General features: G+C 49.3%; 1 protein-coding gene across 2 annotated transcripts; it reads left to right on the forward strand.

Annotated features, from left to right (window-relative positions):
• The first annotated feature begins 6606 nt into the window (after positions 1 to 6606).
• LOC101442462 (sialic acid-binding Ig-like lectin 13) lies at positions 6607 to 12866 on the forward strand. Of its 2 annotated transcripts, XM_004475840.4 has the most exons (9): positions 6607 to 6662; positions 6731 to 7114; positions 7326 to 7604; positions 7790 to 7837; positions 9652 to 9909; positions 9988 to 10251; positions 10533 to 10629; positions 10908 to 10998; positions 11383 to 12866. In XM_004475840.4, exons 1-9 carry the CDS (start codon positions 6632 to 6634, stop codon positions 11569 to 11571), a joined length of 1641 nt encoding a protein of 546 aa, XP_004475897.3. In that variant the 5' UTR covers positions 6607 to 6631; the 3' UTR covers positions 11572 to 12866. The 2 variants fall into 2 exon arrangements, with proteins under 2 accessions (XP_004475897.3, XP_071065517.1); XM_071209416.1 differs by having other exon boundaries at positions 9652 to 10251.
• Positions 12867 to 17154: the final 4288 nt, after the last annotated feature.

Genomic DNA, 17154 nt, shown 5'->3' on the forward strand with positions numbered 1-17154 from the left:
GCCTCGTGAGCACACAACAAACCCGGTGTCAACCACTGATTCAGTAAAAGTGTCAGAAGAGGCATAAGTAGAGAGGTTACATCTGAGTCCAACTCCATCACACTCAGGAGCACAAACTCCAAAGTAGGCCCTAAAGGCACTGAGATCCAGAGCCATCTGCTATGACTGTAGAACCTTTTGTCTCCATAGCCTTCAGGAGCACCAGTACCTGGGGTTGTATCTACTTTGGCTATCTCTGGGATCCTGCTGAGATGTGCATAAGCATGACCCCTCTGATGACCTCCTGACTCATTTGGAAGTCTCTTAGCCATATAAACTCATTTGTCTTTACCATTTTCCCCCTTTCATTCAATGTCTTTTTCTAGTTGCATTGCCATCTGGTGATTGGGAGTAATCCCTCCATGCCAGGGAGGTTCATATTGGGAGTCATGTCCAATGCTGGGGGAAGGTAATGCATTTACATGCTGAGTTTGGCTTGAAGAATGGCCACATTTGAGCAACATGAAGGCTCTCAGAAGGTAACTCTTGGGCATCCTGCTGCTCTAGGCCTAGTTGAAATTTCAAGCACACAGGCTCATAACCACAGTCATCTGTATCAAGGGCCCATAACTGGACCATCTTTCTTCACTGGTCTTTGCCCTTGCACTTGGAGGATTGTTGCTGTTCCATTGGGGAATGCGACCCAGCTCCCCTGGCTAAGAGCTCAGCACTCCCTCATTTGTTGTGTGTAACTCTACCTACTATGACAATACCCAACGAATATCCAAACATATCTATATGCCTTATATACATGCCCTGGAGAGCTCCCTTGCACCCATGCATTCCCTATCAGTAACACCCCACACCAGTGCTCCCCCTGCCACAATTGAAGCCCTCTCTGATCCGGAACTTTTTCAAAAATGAAACCTAATATATTGCCAAATTCAACCATCAGGAAAATGAAATAGTAATGATAGGTTCAAATATTAGAAATATACCACATAATAATTTAGAAAAACTAAAATAAAGTAAAAAATAAATTGGAGTATTAAAAAATGAACTATATCATAAAACTTTTTTTTGACATTTTGCCTCTCATCACTGTAATAGGTGTTGCCCTGTATGTACAGTGGCAAGGCAATCTCTTCCATTCCTTCCTCAGTGTCTACATCTTGTTTTTTTTTTAAATTCTGTCTTCAAAAAAGTTTTAGATCACAGTAAAGTCACATATACAATATAGGGGACTCCCATATACCCAACATAAAACCGTTTTCCCCCTTCCCCAGCAATGACCCTTTTACATGTGGTTGTTACATTTCTACAGCTCATACACAGACATCAAAATATAGCTATCAACCATGGTTCCATTATGGTTTACATTGTGGTTTATTTTCTAAACTGTACAGCATTATTAGACATCAAGAAAATGCAAATTAAATTCATTTAGATCTACAGTCACCAGACTAAAATAAAAATATATATATATAGCGGTAACATCAACTGTGAGAAAGTATGTTGAACAACCAAAACCATCAGATAGTGTTTGTGGGAGTGTAAAATGGTGCAATTACTTTGGATAAATGTTAGATAGTTTCTTATAAAACTAAATGTATACCTGCTTTATGATCCAATGATTTTATTCTGAGGTAATAACCCAAGACAAATGAAAATATCTGTCTGCAAAAAGACTTGTACAAGTATGTGCTTTATAACCCCAAACTAGAAACAGCCCTAGTGCCATTAACAGGAGTATTGATGAACAAAGTATGGTTTATTCATACAAAAGAATAACTACTCAGCCATAAAAAGGAGCAAGCCACTCATACATATAAGAATGTATATGAAGATCAAAATCATTAAATTTAGTGAAAGAAGTCTTATCCAAAATGTATATACTATATGATTTCATTTATTATTATATGAAGTTCTACAACAGGCTAAGCTCATCCCAAGTGGGAACTAAAGAAAGAAGATTGGATGACAGGGAATGACTGAGAAGGCACAATAGAGAACTTTCTGGGTTGATGATAACATTTCACATCTTGATAAAAATGTGTGTTTCACAAGTCTATGCATTTATCAAAAGTAAAGATTGAAGGAGAAAATTAAAATGATATAAAATTCCAAAATGTGCATATGTATATAATTGTTAGTGTATATAACATGTATTTGAGATTCTCCAAGATAGTATCACAACTGTGCATATTTTCAAAGCAGTTGTTTTGCAGCTCTTTGATCTTTTAAATGTAAAATTAATTATAATCTGATAATGTCTACCTATTTAGCCATGGTTCGTGGTTCATCATTTCATCAAATATTTCCTCCAAAATGATTTTCATTTGATTAAAGCAAAAAAAAAAAATTTCAATGGTGATAAAGAATCATTGTTTTACTTGATTTTATATTTCTAAATATAAAATTAAAGTCTAAGTTATAATTTCCTGTTAGACTTCAAAATAAATATGCTATTCATCTCTTTTATTTTTCAGTCTCTTGATACTCTCATAATCATAGAAATTATTTTATTTTTCATCTGAAGAGCAAAATTACATATCCCATTCCCTCTGTTTAACTGCTCATAATTTTACAGTAAAATGAAAACCAGGCATCTCTGGGTGATGCTCCCCACACAGAGTTTGAGACATTCCCTTTGATCAAAGTCATCTTTCAGCCAATTTATGTCTTGATAATATTTCCTGATTCCACTACTGGTTGTGTCTAATTTGGTTTTCAGTGTCAGCAAGAACTCTTGAATAATTCCCCTGGGACCAATTTGCTTAAACTTGCTATTTTTCATATTCAAAGCATTTTATATAACTAAGAAGGGAAATCCTACTTCCTCTATATATTGTGTCCTATCTGATTTTTAGCATTTCATTGTTTTCCGTCCCCTAAGTCTTCTACAAGCACATCTTATTTCATTTACAGAGAAGGGTTTTATAGCAAAGTACTTTGGAGACAGCTTTTCCAGTTATAAGACTTAGCCCATAGAGCAGTGGCTGGCACACAGTAGATTATTAATTAATATTTATTAAATGAAGTACTGCAAGACTCTTCTTAGAGTGCAGTTGATCATAGCTACGAGTAGCAACCATGGCATTACTAAAATATTCCAAGATTCTGCAACTCAGTCCCCCATCTTTCAATGAACATGTTTGTTGTGCTCCTATTATGTGCTTACCTCTTTTATGGACACTTGGGATATATACATTATCGAACAAAAGAGTTCTGTGCTCTCCATCATGGAGCATATTTTCTAGCAAAGGGGAGACAGACCACAGACAAGCAACATAATAAATAAGGTAAGAATACAACATGTTCGGAGGTGGTTAAAAGAAAGGGTAAGTTAAGGGACATCAGGAAGAGGGGGCATTGCAGGGAGCTCAGCATTAGCAAGGCTGGGCAGGGTGCTTCGTGGAGAGGCTGAGAGGAGGAGGGGGGTGAGCAAAGCAGAGATGGCAGCGAGCAGCTCAGGCAAAAGGAAGAGCTGGAGCAGAGACCCTGAGTTTCAAGCGATTTCCACACAGCAAGGTCACCACTGCGGCTGGCAGGAAGTGAGCAAAGGAAAGAAGGGGATGAGGCAAGGAGGAAATGAGTGTCAGGATCTGTGGGGAGTCCGTCAAGCCTGGACTTCGACTCCTTGGCACGACTGCACCAAGGTGCCTGAAATTCCTGACCCTGGTCTTTCCTTTTGTCAGATGTGAAGACCAGGCCCTCACTTTCAGATTGTTGGAGAGTGGGACACGATTCATCCTATTACAAGGAGCAGTATAGAGGCCAGTAAACAGAGGACCCTAGCGAGCACATCCCACCGGACACGTCCACAGGAGGGAGGGACAGTGTTAAGGGGGAGCAGCAAGGGTGGGAGAACAGAGAGGAGCCCTCACTGCCCACTCCTGGCCGTCTGCTCCTCCCCTGACTCCACCCGCCCCTTTCGAGCAGACCTGAACCCCCTGCCCCTTTGCGCTTCTGTCCCAGGCCTGGGTCCTTCAGTCTCAGACCCTTCGGCAGAGCTGGGAGGTCGCTGAGTGAAAGCGCACTCCTGGTTCAGCACCGCGGACAGCGGCCGCCCACCTGCCTGGGTCTCCCCAGACGCGCGAGCGCCCCCCGGAGGCAGCGCTGGAAGGAGCCTGGGGGAGCGTCGGGTACATCCCAGGGCAGTGAAAAGGAGATACAGGTCGGGGTATCTGGGGCTCCCTCCCACTGTGAGTATTTGCTAGAAATTGTCCAGAGGTGGGGACGGCGTAGCAGCTGAGTAATCCCAGTAATTACATGGGACTAATAAAACAGGCAATATTGGGGGCGTCGTTGGAAGAGAGCAGTAGTCACCCAAAGAGGGAGTCCTTAGAGCATTGCAGCTGCCACGAGACCTTGGAAGAACTAAGGATGATTTTCACTCTTTCATTCCTGGACAGATTTTTTGGTGTTTCATTTTTTGTGTGTGTTTTAACTCTTTCTGTACTTTCTCACATTTCTCAATCCTGCCTGGAGTTTTCTGGTCTCCTCTAGGAGATCTTATCTACTCCAAAACTCCTACTCCAATTTCTTTTTTTTTTTTTTAATGGTATATTTTATTTGAGGAATCTATTGCGTTTTTAAAACTCCAACATTAAAAATTTGCTTTAGAATTGGCACAACCACTTGCACTAACTTTTGGGACATACTTGAATTATTTTGGGGTTGGTTGTTAACTCTGTGAAGATTGGGCCTGTGTTTTTTATTCATCTTGGTATTAATCACAATGCATTGTGGATAATGCTTTGCTCAAAGTAGGTGCGGGGTAAATGTTTATAGAATTAGAAAATGAGATCGTTGATTTCACCACACATGACCTGGACTGAAACTGTAATTGTGATGCATTCATTGATACGCTGTAACTCTTTCAACCTCTCTTCTATTATAGGTGGAATTGGGCTCTTCCACCCCAACTTCTGTCCAGACTCTTCCTACTGTTGATTCCTAGCACAGACCATGGCGAGCCCAAGGCCACCGGAGGGCGTCTGGGTGCTCTTGATGGAGCTCGGGGAGGGGTTGAGATGCGGAACAGGAGCTCCGCCCCCTCCCACTGCCCCATGTCCGCCCCCTCAGGCCTCCAGGTCTCTGGCCTTCATGCTGCCCAGGGGCCCACATGGGAGCTGCTTCTCCTTACCATGGTCTCACCTATATCTACGGCACCAGGTGAATACACCCCTCCCCAAGGGAGCCCACAGTCTGAACTCCCCATACACCAGGACGGGGTCCACCAAACCGTCATCCCCCAAATCAGAGCTCCCAGGCAGGGGCTGTGACCCCACTCCTGTGTTACTTGCCAGATTGGACTTTGCCAAAGGAGGAGGGCTGAGGGAAAACCAAGCTTCCTTTACCCAGGAAGGACATGGAGCCCAAGGGTACTGGTAGACATGGGGACACTGCTGAAGAAGGGACAAGGGCCCTTGAATTTCTGGGAAGGTGGGAAACATCTCTGACTCTTAGGGAAGATGGGGCTGCGAGGTCACGGAGACAGGTGAGCAGGCAGGTGGACTCAGGTGAGGACAGGGGCGGGGAGGCTGGACTCTGGGGCCACAGAGGTCTGGGTGGGTGGCCATCTGTTCTTGGAGGCCCCTCCTTGGTCTTCAGAATCTCACCAGGGGTGGAGTGGAGTCACAGGTAGTACTGGGGCTCCCTTGGGGTGTCTGGAGAGCTCCTGAGCCCATTCCTGCCCCCCAGAGAACATCCCTTTGGAAAGCTTCCCCTGCTCCGAAGTGCTTCCCGGGTTCCAGGGTATTGGTAAGGAGACAGAGGCAGAGAACACGGGGTCCCCTGTCCTGGACAGTAATGAACCCTGCAGGCTGCAGCAGGAGATCAGGTACTGCCCTCTCTCCAAAGGAGAGAAGGTGGGTCTGCAGTGGAGGAGCTCAGACGTGGATTCCCTCAGATGCTAGACCAGACACGCTGAAGAACTGACCGAGTACAAGGGGCAGGCAGGGGCAGCAGCTGCAGCCGCGGGCTGGACCCCTGTCTGCCCTCACCAGGCCCTTTGGCTCCGGTGCTGATCGTGGGGATGGATCCTTCTTGTCTTTCATTTCCCGGCTCCCACGTTCTGTCCTCTAGGCTCCTCCAGCCTCACCGGGCTGTGATCCTGTCCCCAAGTGGTCTCAGCCTGACCCCCAGGATCTCCACTCAGCAGATGGGAGAGAAGTGCCCGGGCCACAGGAGCAGCAAGAGGCGGCCAGCAGAGGGGCCGGTGGGAGCCCAGAGGCCCATGCAGCCAGGGCAAGGGTGGCTAGGTGAAGCACAAGCCTTGCAGAGATCAGAGCTGTGCCCCAAGGGGCAGCAGAGGTTCCCTCCTCCCACCTGAGCCTGACACCTGCTAGAACCTTCCAGGCCTCTGGAAGCTGGAACCCACAGGCTCTGGCCGGGTGGCGCCTGCTTTCCTGGTGAGCACAGGTATGTGTGTGACAGCAAGATAGAGGACAGAGAGCCAGCAGCCGGGGGCCGGACGCCGTTTGGTAAGTCCAAGTGGTTGCTCCCTGAGGGCCGTGCCGGCTGTGACAGAGGGGAGTGAAGTTCCTCTTGTGTGGTTAGTCACCTTTTGGGCTCCCCCTCCCCCAGCTTCCTCTTGTGGCTTCCTCTCAGTCCTGTGACAACAGGGTCCCCTGCCTTTACCCCAGAGATGCTGCTGCTGCTGCCTCTGCTGTGGGCAGGTGAGTGCGCCTGGGGAGGGGGGCAGGGGGTGCTGGGCTGGAGCTGCGGCTGACCTGACTTCCCACAGGGTCCCTGGCTCAGGATTCAAGATACTGGCTGCATGTGGAGAGGTCGGTGGAGGTGCAGGAGGGCCTGTGTGTTGTCGTGCCCTGCCAGTTCTCCTACCCCCGGGGTGGCTTGGCTGGCTACCCCTCTGTTCGTGGTTACTGGTTCCAGGAAGGGGCTGATACAGACCGGGATGCTCCAGTAGCCACAAACAACCCATATCGAGAAGTGCAGGGGGAGACCAAGGGCCGATTCTACCTCCTCGGGGACTCCAGGACTTACGATTGCTCCCTGGACATCAGAGACGCACGGAGGGGGGACACAGGGACGTACTTCTTTAGGATGGAGAGAGGACCTAATGTGAAATATAATTACAAAGAGAACCAGCTGTCGTTGCGTGTGACAGGTAAGGAGTGGGTCCAGGAGAGGACACAGGGGCTGGATCCTGAGTGGCCCCGGGGCAGGGCTGACCTGGACCCCTGCTCCTCGTCCTGGGGAGGGGCTGGGGGTAAACGAGGCTGGGCTCAGGGGAGCAGCTGGAGCAAGCTTGAGGCTCCTCTGGGGCTCACCTCGGCACCCCCTCCTCCTGGTCCTGAGTCTCCTCCTCCCCTCACCAGCCCTGACCCACACGCCCGACGTCCAGATCCCGGGAACCCTCGAGGCCGGCCGCCCCAGCACCCTGACCTGCTCCGTTCCCTGGGCCTGTGAGCAGGGGACACCCCCCACCTTCTCCTGGACTCCAGACGCCCTCATTGCCCTGGGCCGCAGCACTCGTCTCTCCTCCATTTTTACCCTCACCCCAAGACCCCAGGACCATGGCACCAGCCTCACCTGCCAGGTGGCCTTCCCTGGAGCTGGGGTGACCGTGGAGAGGACCGTCCGGCTCAACGTCTCCTGTGAGTGTTGGACCAGGATGCCGGGTCCCTGTGGGCAGAGAGTGTGGAGGGTCAGGGCCTGGACCCTGGGCGCTGGCCGGGAAGAGCACACCAGGCTGCATCCTGTTTCTAAATTCTCTGGGAAAGAAGGGTCAGTGTTCACCTTTCCAGCACTGAAAAGGGAACACTTGTGCCTGTCTGTCCAGATGCTCCCCAGAACCTGACCATCAGTGTGTTCCGAGAAAACGGCACAGGTAGGAAGCAGCCCCTCCTCTCTGGGGCTGTGCTGGAGGTGGGGTCCCTGCCCCTCGGAGCAGGGCTGGGGCTGTCAGAGCTCAGGCAGGAGGAGGGCTCAGGCCAGCTGAGGGCACAGCAAAGATGGGAACCCCCACTCAGGTGTCAGCTTTCAAAGTGGCTTCCCCCAGTCCTGACCCCACTCTCACCAAGGAAACCCGGGACCTCCTCCTTGCCAGATCAATGGACACAGCAGTCACCCATGCATGGCCCTCGCTCCCCTGGCTCCCCTCCAGGTTCCTCTGATGATTTTAATTTTATTTTTTTAAAACAGTAAGGCTCACATTTAATAAGAATAAAACAGTATCCTGCACTCTGTGTTCTTTCCCTGTGGGTTATTCTTCCAAGATAATCTATGCATATACCTTTACATACACGCCAATACTCTACACTGGTCTGTACTTTTCCTTTGGTAAAAAAAAAAAGAATAGTTTTAGCTTTACAGAAAAGTTGCAAAGATAGTACAGTTTCCATAAGCCCCTCACCCAGTTTCCCCCTTTGTTAAAATCTTACCTCACCATGGCCCATCTGTCACAACCAAGAAGCTGGCATTGGCAGATTGCTATTAACTAAACTTACTTTCTTCTTAAACTTAATGTATCTTGGAGCTCTTTCTCTGTCAGGACATAGGAAAGCTTCTTCATACTTATTCACGACCCTATGGCTTTCCAGTTATAAATGTATCATATCATAATATACTTCACTGGTCTCCCATTGAAGGAAAGCTGTGGTGTCTCCAGTCTTTTGCTGATACAAACAGTGCTGTATGAACAACTTGTACAAACAGTTCTCACGTGTGCATGTGTCCACAGGATAATTTTCTAGAGAAGAAAGTCCCAGATCAAAGAATATATTTGTAATTTCTACAAATTGTTGCCCAGTTATACTCCATGGACGTTCTCCCATTTACACTCCCACCAGCCATATGCCTATTTCTCTGCTAAAGGTTTTCCTCCTCCTGACAGCATGTGTGAATCATTGTTATTTTAATTCGCATTATCATTTCATGAATGGATTGAGCGTCTCTCATAATGTTTAAGAGCGATTCTTCATCTGTGGGCTTTTTCCTAATGATTTGTGGAAGCTCTTTCGTATTAGGGAAATCAGCTGTTCATTGAAAATGTTGATTTCCAGGCTGTTGATGGCCTTTTGGCATAGTGATTTTTCTGGGCAAAATCAAATGTATTGTTTTTATGTATTTGCATTCAAAGGTGTGATAAAATTAGTTGGCAAGAGGCCAGTTATGTGCATCTTTTCCCAATGTTCAGTGACTTCTAATTGGGGGGAGTATTTACACCATGGACTCTGGCAAGCACTCTAGGCAGCTCCTACTTGACCTTCATGGTCGATGTAAGCCTCTCCTCCTCCAGGAAGTCCCCCTTCCTGACAGTCTCTTTGGGCTCCTCCGGCCCGAGTGGCCCCCATCACAAAAGATGTCATATTGCCTTGTGAGTACCTAACTCCTGACTGTCTTCTCCATGAGATTGTGAGCTCCTCCCATACAGCTAAAGTAAACAGGTCTCCATGAACAGCTGGTGAAAGACTAAAGGGCAAGACTCTCAAAGGTAAATCGGGGGCCTGAGTTGGTCCAGATGGCCCAGACAGGAGGCAGGAGACGTTCGGGTCCAACCAATACATCTGAGCCTCCTGGGATGCTGGTACCTGCACTGAGCCCTTGCCAGGGGTCTCTGATTGCAGGAGCCCCTCAGGCGGTGGAAGGGAAGACAGTCAGAGCCCCCAGGCCGCCTGGGCTCAGCTTCCTCTGCCTTTCCAGAACCCCAACACCTGGGGACTGGCTCCGCTCTCCCAGTCCCGGAAGGCGAGTCCCTGCGCCTGGGCTGTGTCGCCGACAGCAACCCCCCCGCCATGCTGAACTGGGCCCGGGGCAATCAGACCCTGAGCCCCGCGCCACCCTCGGACCCCGGGGTCCTGGAGCTGCCTCCAGTGCGCGTGGAGGATGGAGGCGAGCTCACCTGCCGGGCTGAGAACGCGCTGGGCTCCGCCCTCGTCTCCCTGAACCTCTCGGTGCTCTGTGAGTGTGGGGTCCCCGGAGGCAGGAACCCGGGTCCTGGGGAGGGGGCGCCTGCCGACCACCCTGCGCCCCCCACAGATCCCCCCCAGCTGCTGGGCCCCTCCTGCTCCTGGGAGGCCGAGGGTCTGCGCTGCAGCTGCTCCGCCCGCGCCCACCCGACCCCCTTCCTGCGCTGGTGGCTGGGGGAGGGGAACAGCCGCAACGCCTCCTTCACGGCCACGGCCGGGCCCTGGGCCTTCAGCAACCTGAGCCTCCGCGAGGAGCTTGGCTCCGGCCTCAGACTCAGCTGCGAGGCCCGGAACGCGCTCGGGGCCCAGAGAGTCACCGTCTTCCTGCTGCCAGGTCAGGGGGTATGAAAGACGGTGCCTGGGAAAGGGGATGGCACGAGGCTGGGTCCCTGAGCAAGGGCGAGATGGGCCTGAGCCTGGGGCAGGAGGGGCCCGGGCTCAGGGGCCTCAGGCCTTGGCTGGGTGGGGGCTGCGGGCCGGGGGCTGGAGTCATGGAGCACAGCGCGGGGCAAAGCACCGAGGGCGGAGGTGGCCATGCGCAGGGGCTGTGGGCTGGAGGCTGGCGCTCAGGAGGGGGCCGTGGGTCGGGGCTCACGTCTTGCCCCTTGTCCGCAGGGAGAGCAGTGCCCGGGGCCAGCGTGGTCCGGGGGGCCCTCGTGGGTGCTGGCGTTACGTTCCTGCTCGTTGTCTGCGTCTGCCTGGCCTACTTCATGTGACTGGCGGCCCCGGTTTGGGGGGAGGCTTGGGGCTGGGTGGGGGGAGCTCAGAGAATCTCCAGCACCCAAAGGTGGTGAAGCCCGGGCGAGGCAAGTTAGCTGAAGGGGCCTCCGAAACTTAACCTCCTGCCTCCTGCCCGGGTGGGGGGTCCCAGCGGCCCGGGAGGAGGACGTACCTGTTCTCTCGTGGTCTCTGAAGCTAGACAGGCCCTCGCCCCCTGCCTTAGTCTCCCCTTTTTCAGCCAGGCTGAAATGACCTGGTCTCTTACCGCAGAGCGAAGACCTGCAGGAAGAAACCGGCGGAGGCAGCCGCGAGGAAGGCTGACGTCCACCCGGTGCTGGGTGCCACGCCCCAGAAGGGAAACGTGAGCGCCTTTCCGTCCAGCGTCCCGGCTGCCCGCCCCCTGCTCAGCGTGCGCCAAACTGCGCCCCTCGTGTCCTTCCCCCATCAGCACTGGGCCTCCGCGCCCTGTTCTCCTTCCTCCCCTTTGTCTCCCATTTCGCTTCTAGCAGCCGTGTCCTCGATTTACCCTCCTTCCTGCTGAGCCCTCGGGCCTCTCCTCACAGGCCTCACCTCTCTCCTCCCCGCACGAGCTTTCAGAAAGGAATTCCCAAGACCTAGAGGGCGCTGCGCAAGAGCGCGGGAGGGAGGCGCCCTGGCCCCTCCGCCCAGGGCGCCTGCGCGCACCCTTTGCCGCGCTCTCCAGACCCCACGGCCTGCTCTGACCCCCTTCTCCTGCTCCTCCCAGGGTCACCTGAATGAATCCTGCTCAGACAACCCCTCCGACCACCTGCCCTCGGCTCCGGCCTCGGGGGAGGAGCCGGCGCTCCATTACGCTTCCCTCAGCTTCCACGGGCTGAGGCCCCGCGACTCCCCCGACCCGGAGGCCGCCGGTGCCACCACCACCGAGTACTCGGAGATCAAGGTGCGCGAGTGAGGACGCGTGCAGAGCCCCAGCCCGAGCGGGGGCCCGGGGCAGGCATCTCTGAGGAGTGGGCTCTTGAAGGGCCCAGGGTGAGCCTGGAGTCCCTTGAAGCGGTTGAAGTCCACGGTCAGAGATTCCTGGGTGCGAATCCAGGCTCAGCTGCCTGCTGCGGGTGTTCCGTCAGAGGAGCCAGTTCACCTCTCCGTGCCTCCGTTTCCTCCTCTGTAAAGTGAGGAAATGTGGGGGCGCACTAAGGACACTGTTAAGTGGGGGATATGCACAATCTGCTTTGTTTTGTGTGCTGGTACGTGTATACCTCTCAGCCATGTTTTTACCTCAGCAGAGTGGAGGGAGGTTTCAGCTCCTTACTACCTACTTTTATCTTGCTTGATTATTTTTAAGAACTTGTATTATTGTTTTAAAAGTAAATTTATTTTTATGTGCAACTCTCTGGTAGGAAAAAAAAAAATATCTGCAATGCATGTATCTCACAAAGGACTGATCTCCAGAGTATATAAAGTATGTGTTAAGACATTCTACAAATCAGTAAGAAAACAGTAGACAGCTCGATAGAAAAACAGATATTCAAATGGCCAATAAACATTTGGAAGGGTGCTCAATTTCAGTAGCTGTCATGGAAGCAAAAATTAGAAACCGCAGTGCTCTACCACTAGGTAGCCATCAGACTGGCTAAAATAATACCAAGAATATAAAGTGGTGGTGCGGATGTGGAGCAACTGGAATCTCATCACTGCTGGTAGGAGTGGGAATTGGTGAAACCACTTGCAAAAATGCTTTTCAGTCTCTACTAGTGCTGAAGTTATAAGCCAGCAATTCCACGCCTGGGTGTGTACCCAACAACAATGCAGAAAAATGATCACAAGTGTATATGGAAATCGTCACAGCAGTACAAGTCCTGAGGGCTGGAAAATGTAATCTATTCAAATGCCTGTCTGCAGTATGATGGGTAAATAAATTGTGGATCATTTGAGAGGCAGAACAAGTGAAAAATAACTCCACACAATGCATATACATTTTACAAATGTGACGTTGAGTGAAAGAGCCCATAATCAATAGAATACACATGCTATGATGCCGTTGGTATAAAGCTTAAAACAGGGAAAACAAAATTTGGTAGTAGACATCCAGATGATGGTGACCTGCAGAAGGAAACTTCCTGGTCTGGGTGCTGGTAGCTCAGATGTGTTCACTCTATAAAGAATTCTGGAGTTTTACACTGGCGATGTATGCCCTTTGCTGTGTGAATGTTACTTATTAATAAATTTAAATTACAGTTTTTAAAAGATTATCACTGTCACCTCTAGCTCTATCCCCACCAAGCTGTAAGCTCTCCCGGGGTAGGGACTACACTGTGTTCAGTTCTGTATTTTAAGTGCCTAGCCCTGAACATGGCACATAAAATATCCTCAGCAAACGTTTGAAATGACTGTAACTCCACCAGGCAGTGATGCAACCCCTCGGTGTTCCCAGCCTCTCTCCTGAGATCTCCTGGAAATCAATCCCCGGATGCCCGATGAGCTCCTCACTTTCCATAGACCCCAGCTGGGCTCCATCTTCCCTCAAGCCTGCTTCTCCTCCAGGCTCTCCACCCAGGGATGCAGGCCTGGTGTCCAAGGCCTGGTGCCTGGGCAGGGACAGCCTCCCGTTCCTGCTCCTGGCTTGGCTCTGACTTCCCACCAGGACAGGATTTCTGCCTGACCCCCCGATCTTGTGAAATAGGCCTCCACCCTCCTCCAAGGTCTCAGAACTCCATATAAACGCAGGGCCAGGCTCCTCTCTGCCTGTTCCTGTAAGAGGCCACTGCGCAAACCACTTTCTGAACCTACTGAATCTGAAGTTTCCCCTCCCCAGCCCCCAGGGGTTGTCAGCACCCTTGGCCACACTATACAGGTTCTCAAGGCCCAGTCACAGCACCCACTCCTTCCTACCACCCTGGGGGAGGCCCTGCCCACCCCTCCTCTAGGACCCCACAAGCAGTGGTTCATCTCTCCACTCACTGTGTTAGTCCCAGGGGCTAGAGGATATCTCAACGAAGGCAGTAGAGGGAAGTGGTTGAAAACGTAAGCTCTTGTATCAGACCACGAGAATTCAAGTACTTGATTCACCACTTAACCTCTTGCTGCTTCCATTTGCTCATCTCTTAAATGAGAATTATAACAGTACTGAGTTCACTGGGTTGATCTGAGGATTAAATGAATTAACACATGTAGGCTATGCTGCAGCACAGCACCTGGGAACACCGTCAGCCCCCATAAACATCAGCTCTGGGTGAGTGGGTCAGAGGCCGCTCAGCCAAGGGCCCAGTGCTGCTAAGGTAATCATCTGACTCGCTACATGACCTTTACATTTCAAGCTGTAACCTTGGGGCACCAGACTCTACTTTTACCCTAATCAGAGAGGCGTCCCTGTGGTTTGGGGAAACTGCTGATGTACAAGCAAGCAAAAGAGAAGTTCTAAATTTATGTTAATTATTTGCGGGCAGAGTTTTGTTTCACTTCTTCCTATTCCCTCATCCCCATTCTCATGAGCCACCAAGTCCCAGGTCTGTCCCCTGCTCTCCAGGCTGCAGCTTGACTTAACTTCCTCATCCATTCACAAACACCTCCTCCCTGGCTGTGTCCTTTCCAGCCTATCACCAACACCAGAGGCAGAAGGATCTTTCTGAGGCTCACTTCCAACCCTGTCCCTCCCTTGCTTAACATCCTTCCATGCCTGCCCATTGCCCTCAAGATGAGGTACCAACTCCAGTAAAAAGTTACTCAAGACCCTTCGCAATCTACCCCAAACTACCTAAGTCACGCTCCCCCCCCTCCACCTCAGGTACACACCTGCCATTTCCTGGAGAGAACGCGCCTCTTCCTGCCTTTGCATGCATTTCACTGTAATTTTGTCCCTTTTCTCCATCTGGGTGACACGCATCCTTTGAGAACCAGCTCAGATATTACTTCCTCAGAGAAGCTGTATCCCCTGCCTTCTGCGCGACCCTGCCCTTTCCCACCGTCAGAATTAGAGCAAGGTCAATCAACCTCAACACAATTGACATTTGGGTTTTGGGGGCAAGATGATTCCTTGTATGGGGGGACTGTCTTGCACACTGTAGGAAGTTTAGCAGCACCCCTGTCCTCTACTCACTAGAGTTCAGTAGTTACTTTCCACCAGTTGTGACAACCAAAAATGTCTCCAGATATTGCCCTATGTCTTCAGGGGGACAAAAAAAGATGCCCTGGTTGAGAACTACTGGATTAGAGTCTCCTTCCTTTGTGCTCACACATATGCCTAAAGAGGATGGCCTTTTTCCAGGCACCACAAACACCATTACTTCACTTCTGGTCAGTTTCAAAATAATCAAGTGAATTTCAATTCCTTCACCTCAGATTACTGAGGGGAGCCTTGAGAAACCTTTAGGTTTCCTCCATGTTTCCTCTTTCTTCAAACTTTGCATCCCTGCTATGTGTCACGTCCCAGGGACACCAAGAGGAAGCAGATACAGTCCCTGCCTTGGGGGAACCTTAAGTTCATGCATTGGGTCAGGACTGGGGAGGGACAGAAATATGTAACTTATTTTAAAAGTGTGATAAGGTCCCTCTAAGGATGGTTATAAGATACTAAATGGAAAACTTATTGCCCAGGATCTGGAGGACCAGAAGCAAGAGCCTTGATTTCTGCTATGATTAATATAAGGGCACTAAGAGAAAAGTGGACAACATGCAAGAATGGTTGGGTAGTGTAAGAGATGGAAATGCTAAGAAAGACTCAAAGGGAAATGTTATTAACTCTTTCACACAATAAAACATAACCCTACCACCAAAACCTGTAAAGGATATTAGAGAAAAGAAAATCATAGGCCAATCTCTCAAATGAACATAGACATAAAAATCTTAAACAATACATTAGAAAACTGAATCCAAAATAATATATAAAAATGTTAATACATCTTGACCAAGAGAGATTTATTTTGAGAATGGAAGGTTAGTTTATCACTTGAAAGCCAATCAATTTAGATTACAACATTAAGTGAATTAAGGAGAAGAGCCACACGGTCATTTCAAATGATGCAAAAATCACTGGCTAAAATTCAATAGCCATGCCTGACATGAACCCTCAGCAAGTTAAGAATAGAAGGATACTATCTTAATATGATAAAGAGTATACAAAAATACATGTCTGCTATCCCCACTTCTACTCAGCATCTTACTAGCCACCCCAGCCAGCACAATAAGGAGAGCAAAAGAAACAGAAGATGAAAGAAAATGAGTGGAAGAAATAAAACGTTTTATTTGCAGATGACATGTATAAAATCCAAAAGAATCTATAAACTATTAGAATTAATCAATGATTTTTAACAAGGTCTCTGAATACAAAGACAAACTGCATAATCAATTCTATTTCCATACACCAGCAATAATCAAAAACTGGAATACCATTTACAAAAGCACCAAAATTATCTTATCTAGGCAAAAAATGTGCAAGACTGGACACTGGTATATTAAAAGAAATGCTGAAATAAAAGAACACGTTCATATCAATTCTGCCCAAATTTATCTGTTGTTTCAATGAAATCACAATAAAAATTCTGGTAGATTTGTGTGTGTGCAAACTGACATATTAATTCAAAATTCATACATTGCTGGTGGGAGTGCAAATTGATTTATCCACTTTGAAAATTCCTTGGCAATATCTGACAAAGCTAACCATATGTCTAACATACAAGTAATTTTATTCCCAGAAATAATACATGCAAGAGAAATGTGGGCGTATGTTCATCAAAGACATGTACAAAAATGCAGGGCCGCTTCACAAATGGGATGAAGGCAGAAAAGATCTGACGCCACTTCCAGGCTTGACCAAACACCTCCCAGTTGTCCTTCAGACTCACTCTTTTTCTTTCTCTTCGAGTGAAGCAGGGGATCCAGTGAACAACTCTGAGGCTCAAGGAGATGTCTGGGCCAGTTGATAGAATTTGCTGGGTGGTAAAAAACCCCATGGAGCACTTTCCTACCACTCTCACGATAGACTATTATGGAAGCTAGAAAGACATTTTGTTGTGTCATACCACTCAGATGATCTTTACGCACAGGCAATGTCTACTCTGAAAAAGTAAATATATCTAAATATATCTACTAAAAGGAAATATATATATCTCTCATGTGGTCAAGAAACACTCCCACCACATCCATCATTTGTTTTTTTCCCAAAGGATGATTCTACCTGTCTCCGAACCAACTATCTATCTTCTGCTTGCAGTCTTGTGTATGCTGGACAGTGAAAACTTCCCAACCTGGGAAGGAGACACAGTAAGGTTATGACTTTCCTGACCCTTCCTCCATCTTTTCTTGTCTCCCCATGAAGCCTCTGCGGGGCTTCGTGGGGTCGCAGGAGGCGAAGACGACGCGTCCCGGGTAGAGGAGACAGACCACGGAGACTGGCTGATGGCGCAGATCCGATTTATTGAGGAAGTGTTTGACAATATAAGCCCGAGGGAACGGGGGTGGGGCTAGTGCGGGGTGAGAGCTGATTGGTGAGCACGGGCTTTTTGCCTATCTATGGTATGGGAGCTGAGGCGCTGCAGGCTGG

Source organism: Dasypus novemcinctus, chromosome 18 (assembly GCF_030445035.2).
Source record: "Dasypus novemcinctus isolate mDasNov1 chromosome 18, mDasNov1.1.hap2, whole genome shotgun sequence".
Lineage (NCBI taxonomy): Eukaryota > Metazoa > Chordata > Mammalia > Cingulata > Dasypodidae > Dasypus > Dasypus novemcinctus.

Coding starts and splice junctions, on each gene's coding strand:
- LOC101442462 (XM_071209416.1), top strand. CDS start 6,632: ATGCTGCTGCTGCTGCCTCTGCTGTGGGCAG. Junction 6,663..6,730: donor GCTGCCTCTGCTGTGGGCAG/GTGAGTGCGCCT, acceptor GACTTCCCACAG/GGTCCCTGGCTCAGGATTCA. Junction 10,999..11,382: donor CCACGCCCCAGAAGGGAAAC/GTGAGCGCCTTT, acceptor TGCTCCTCCCAG/GGTCACCTGAATGAATCCTG.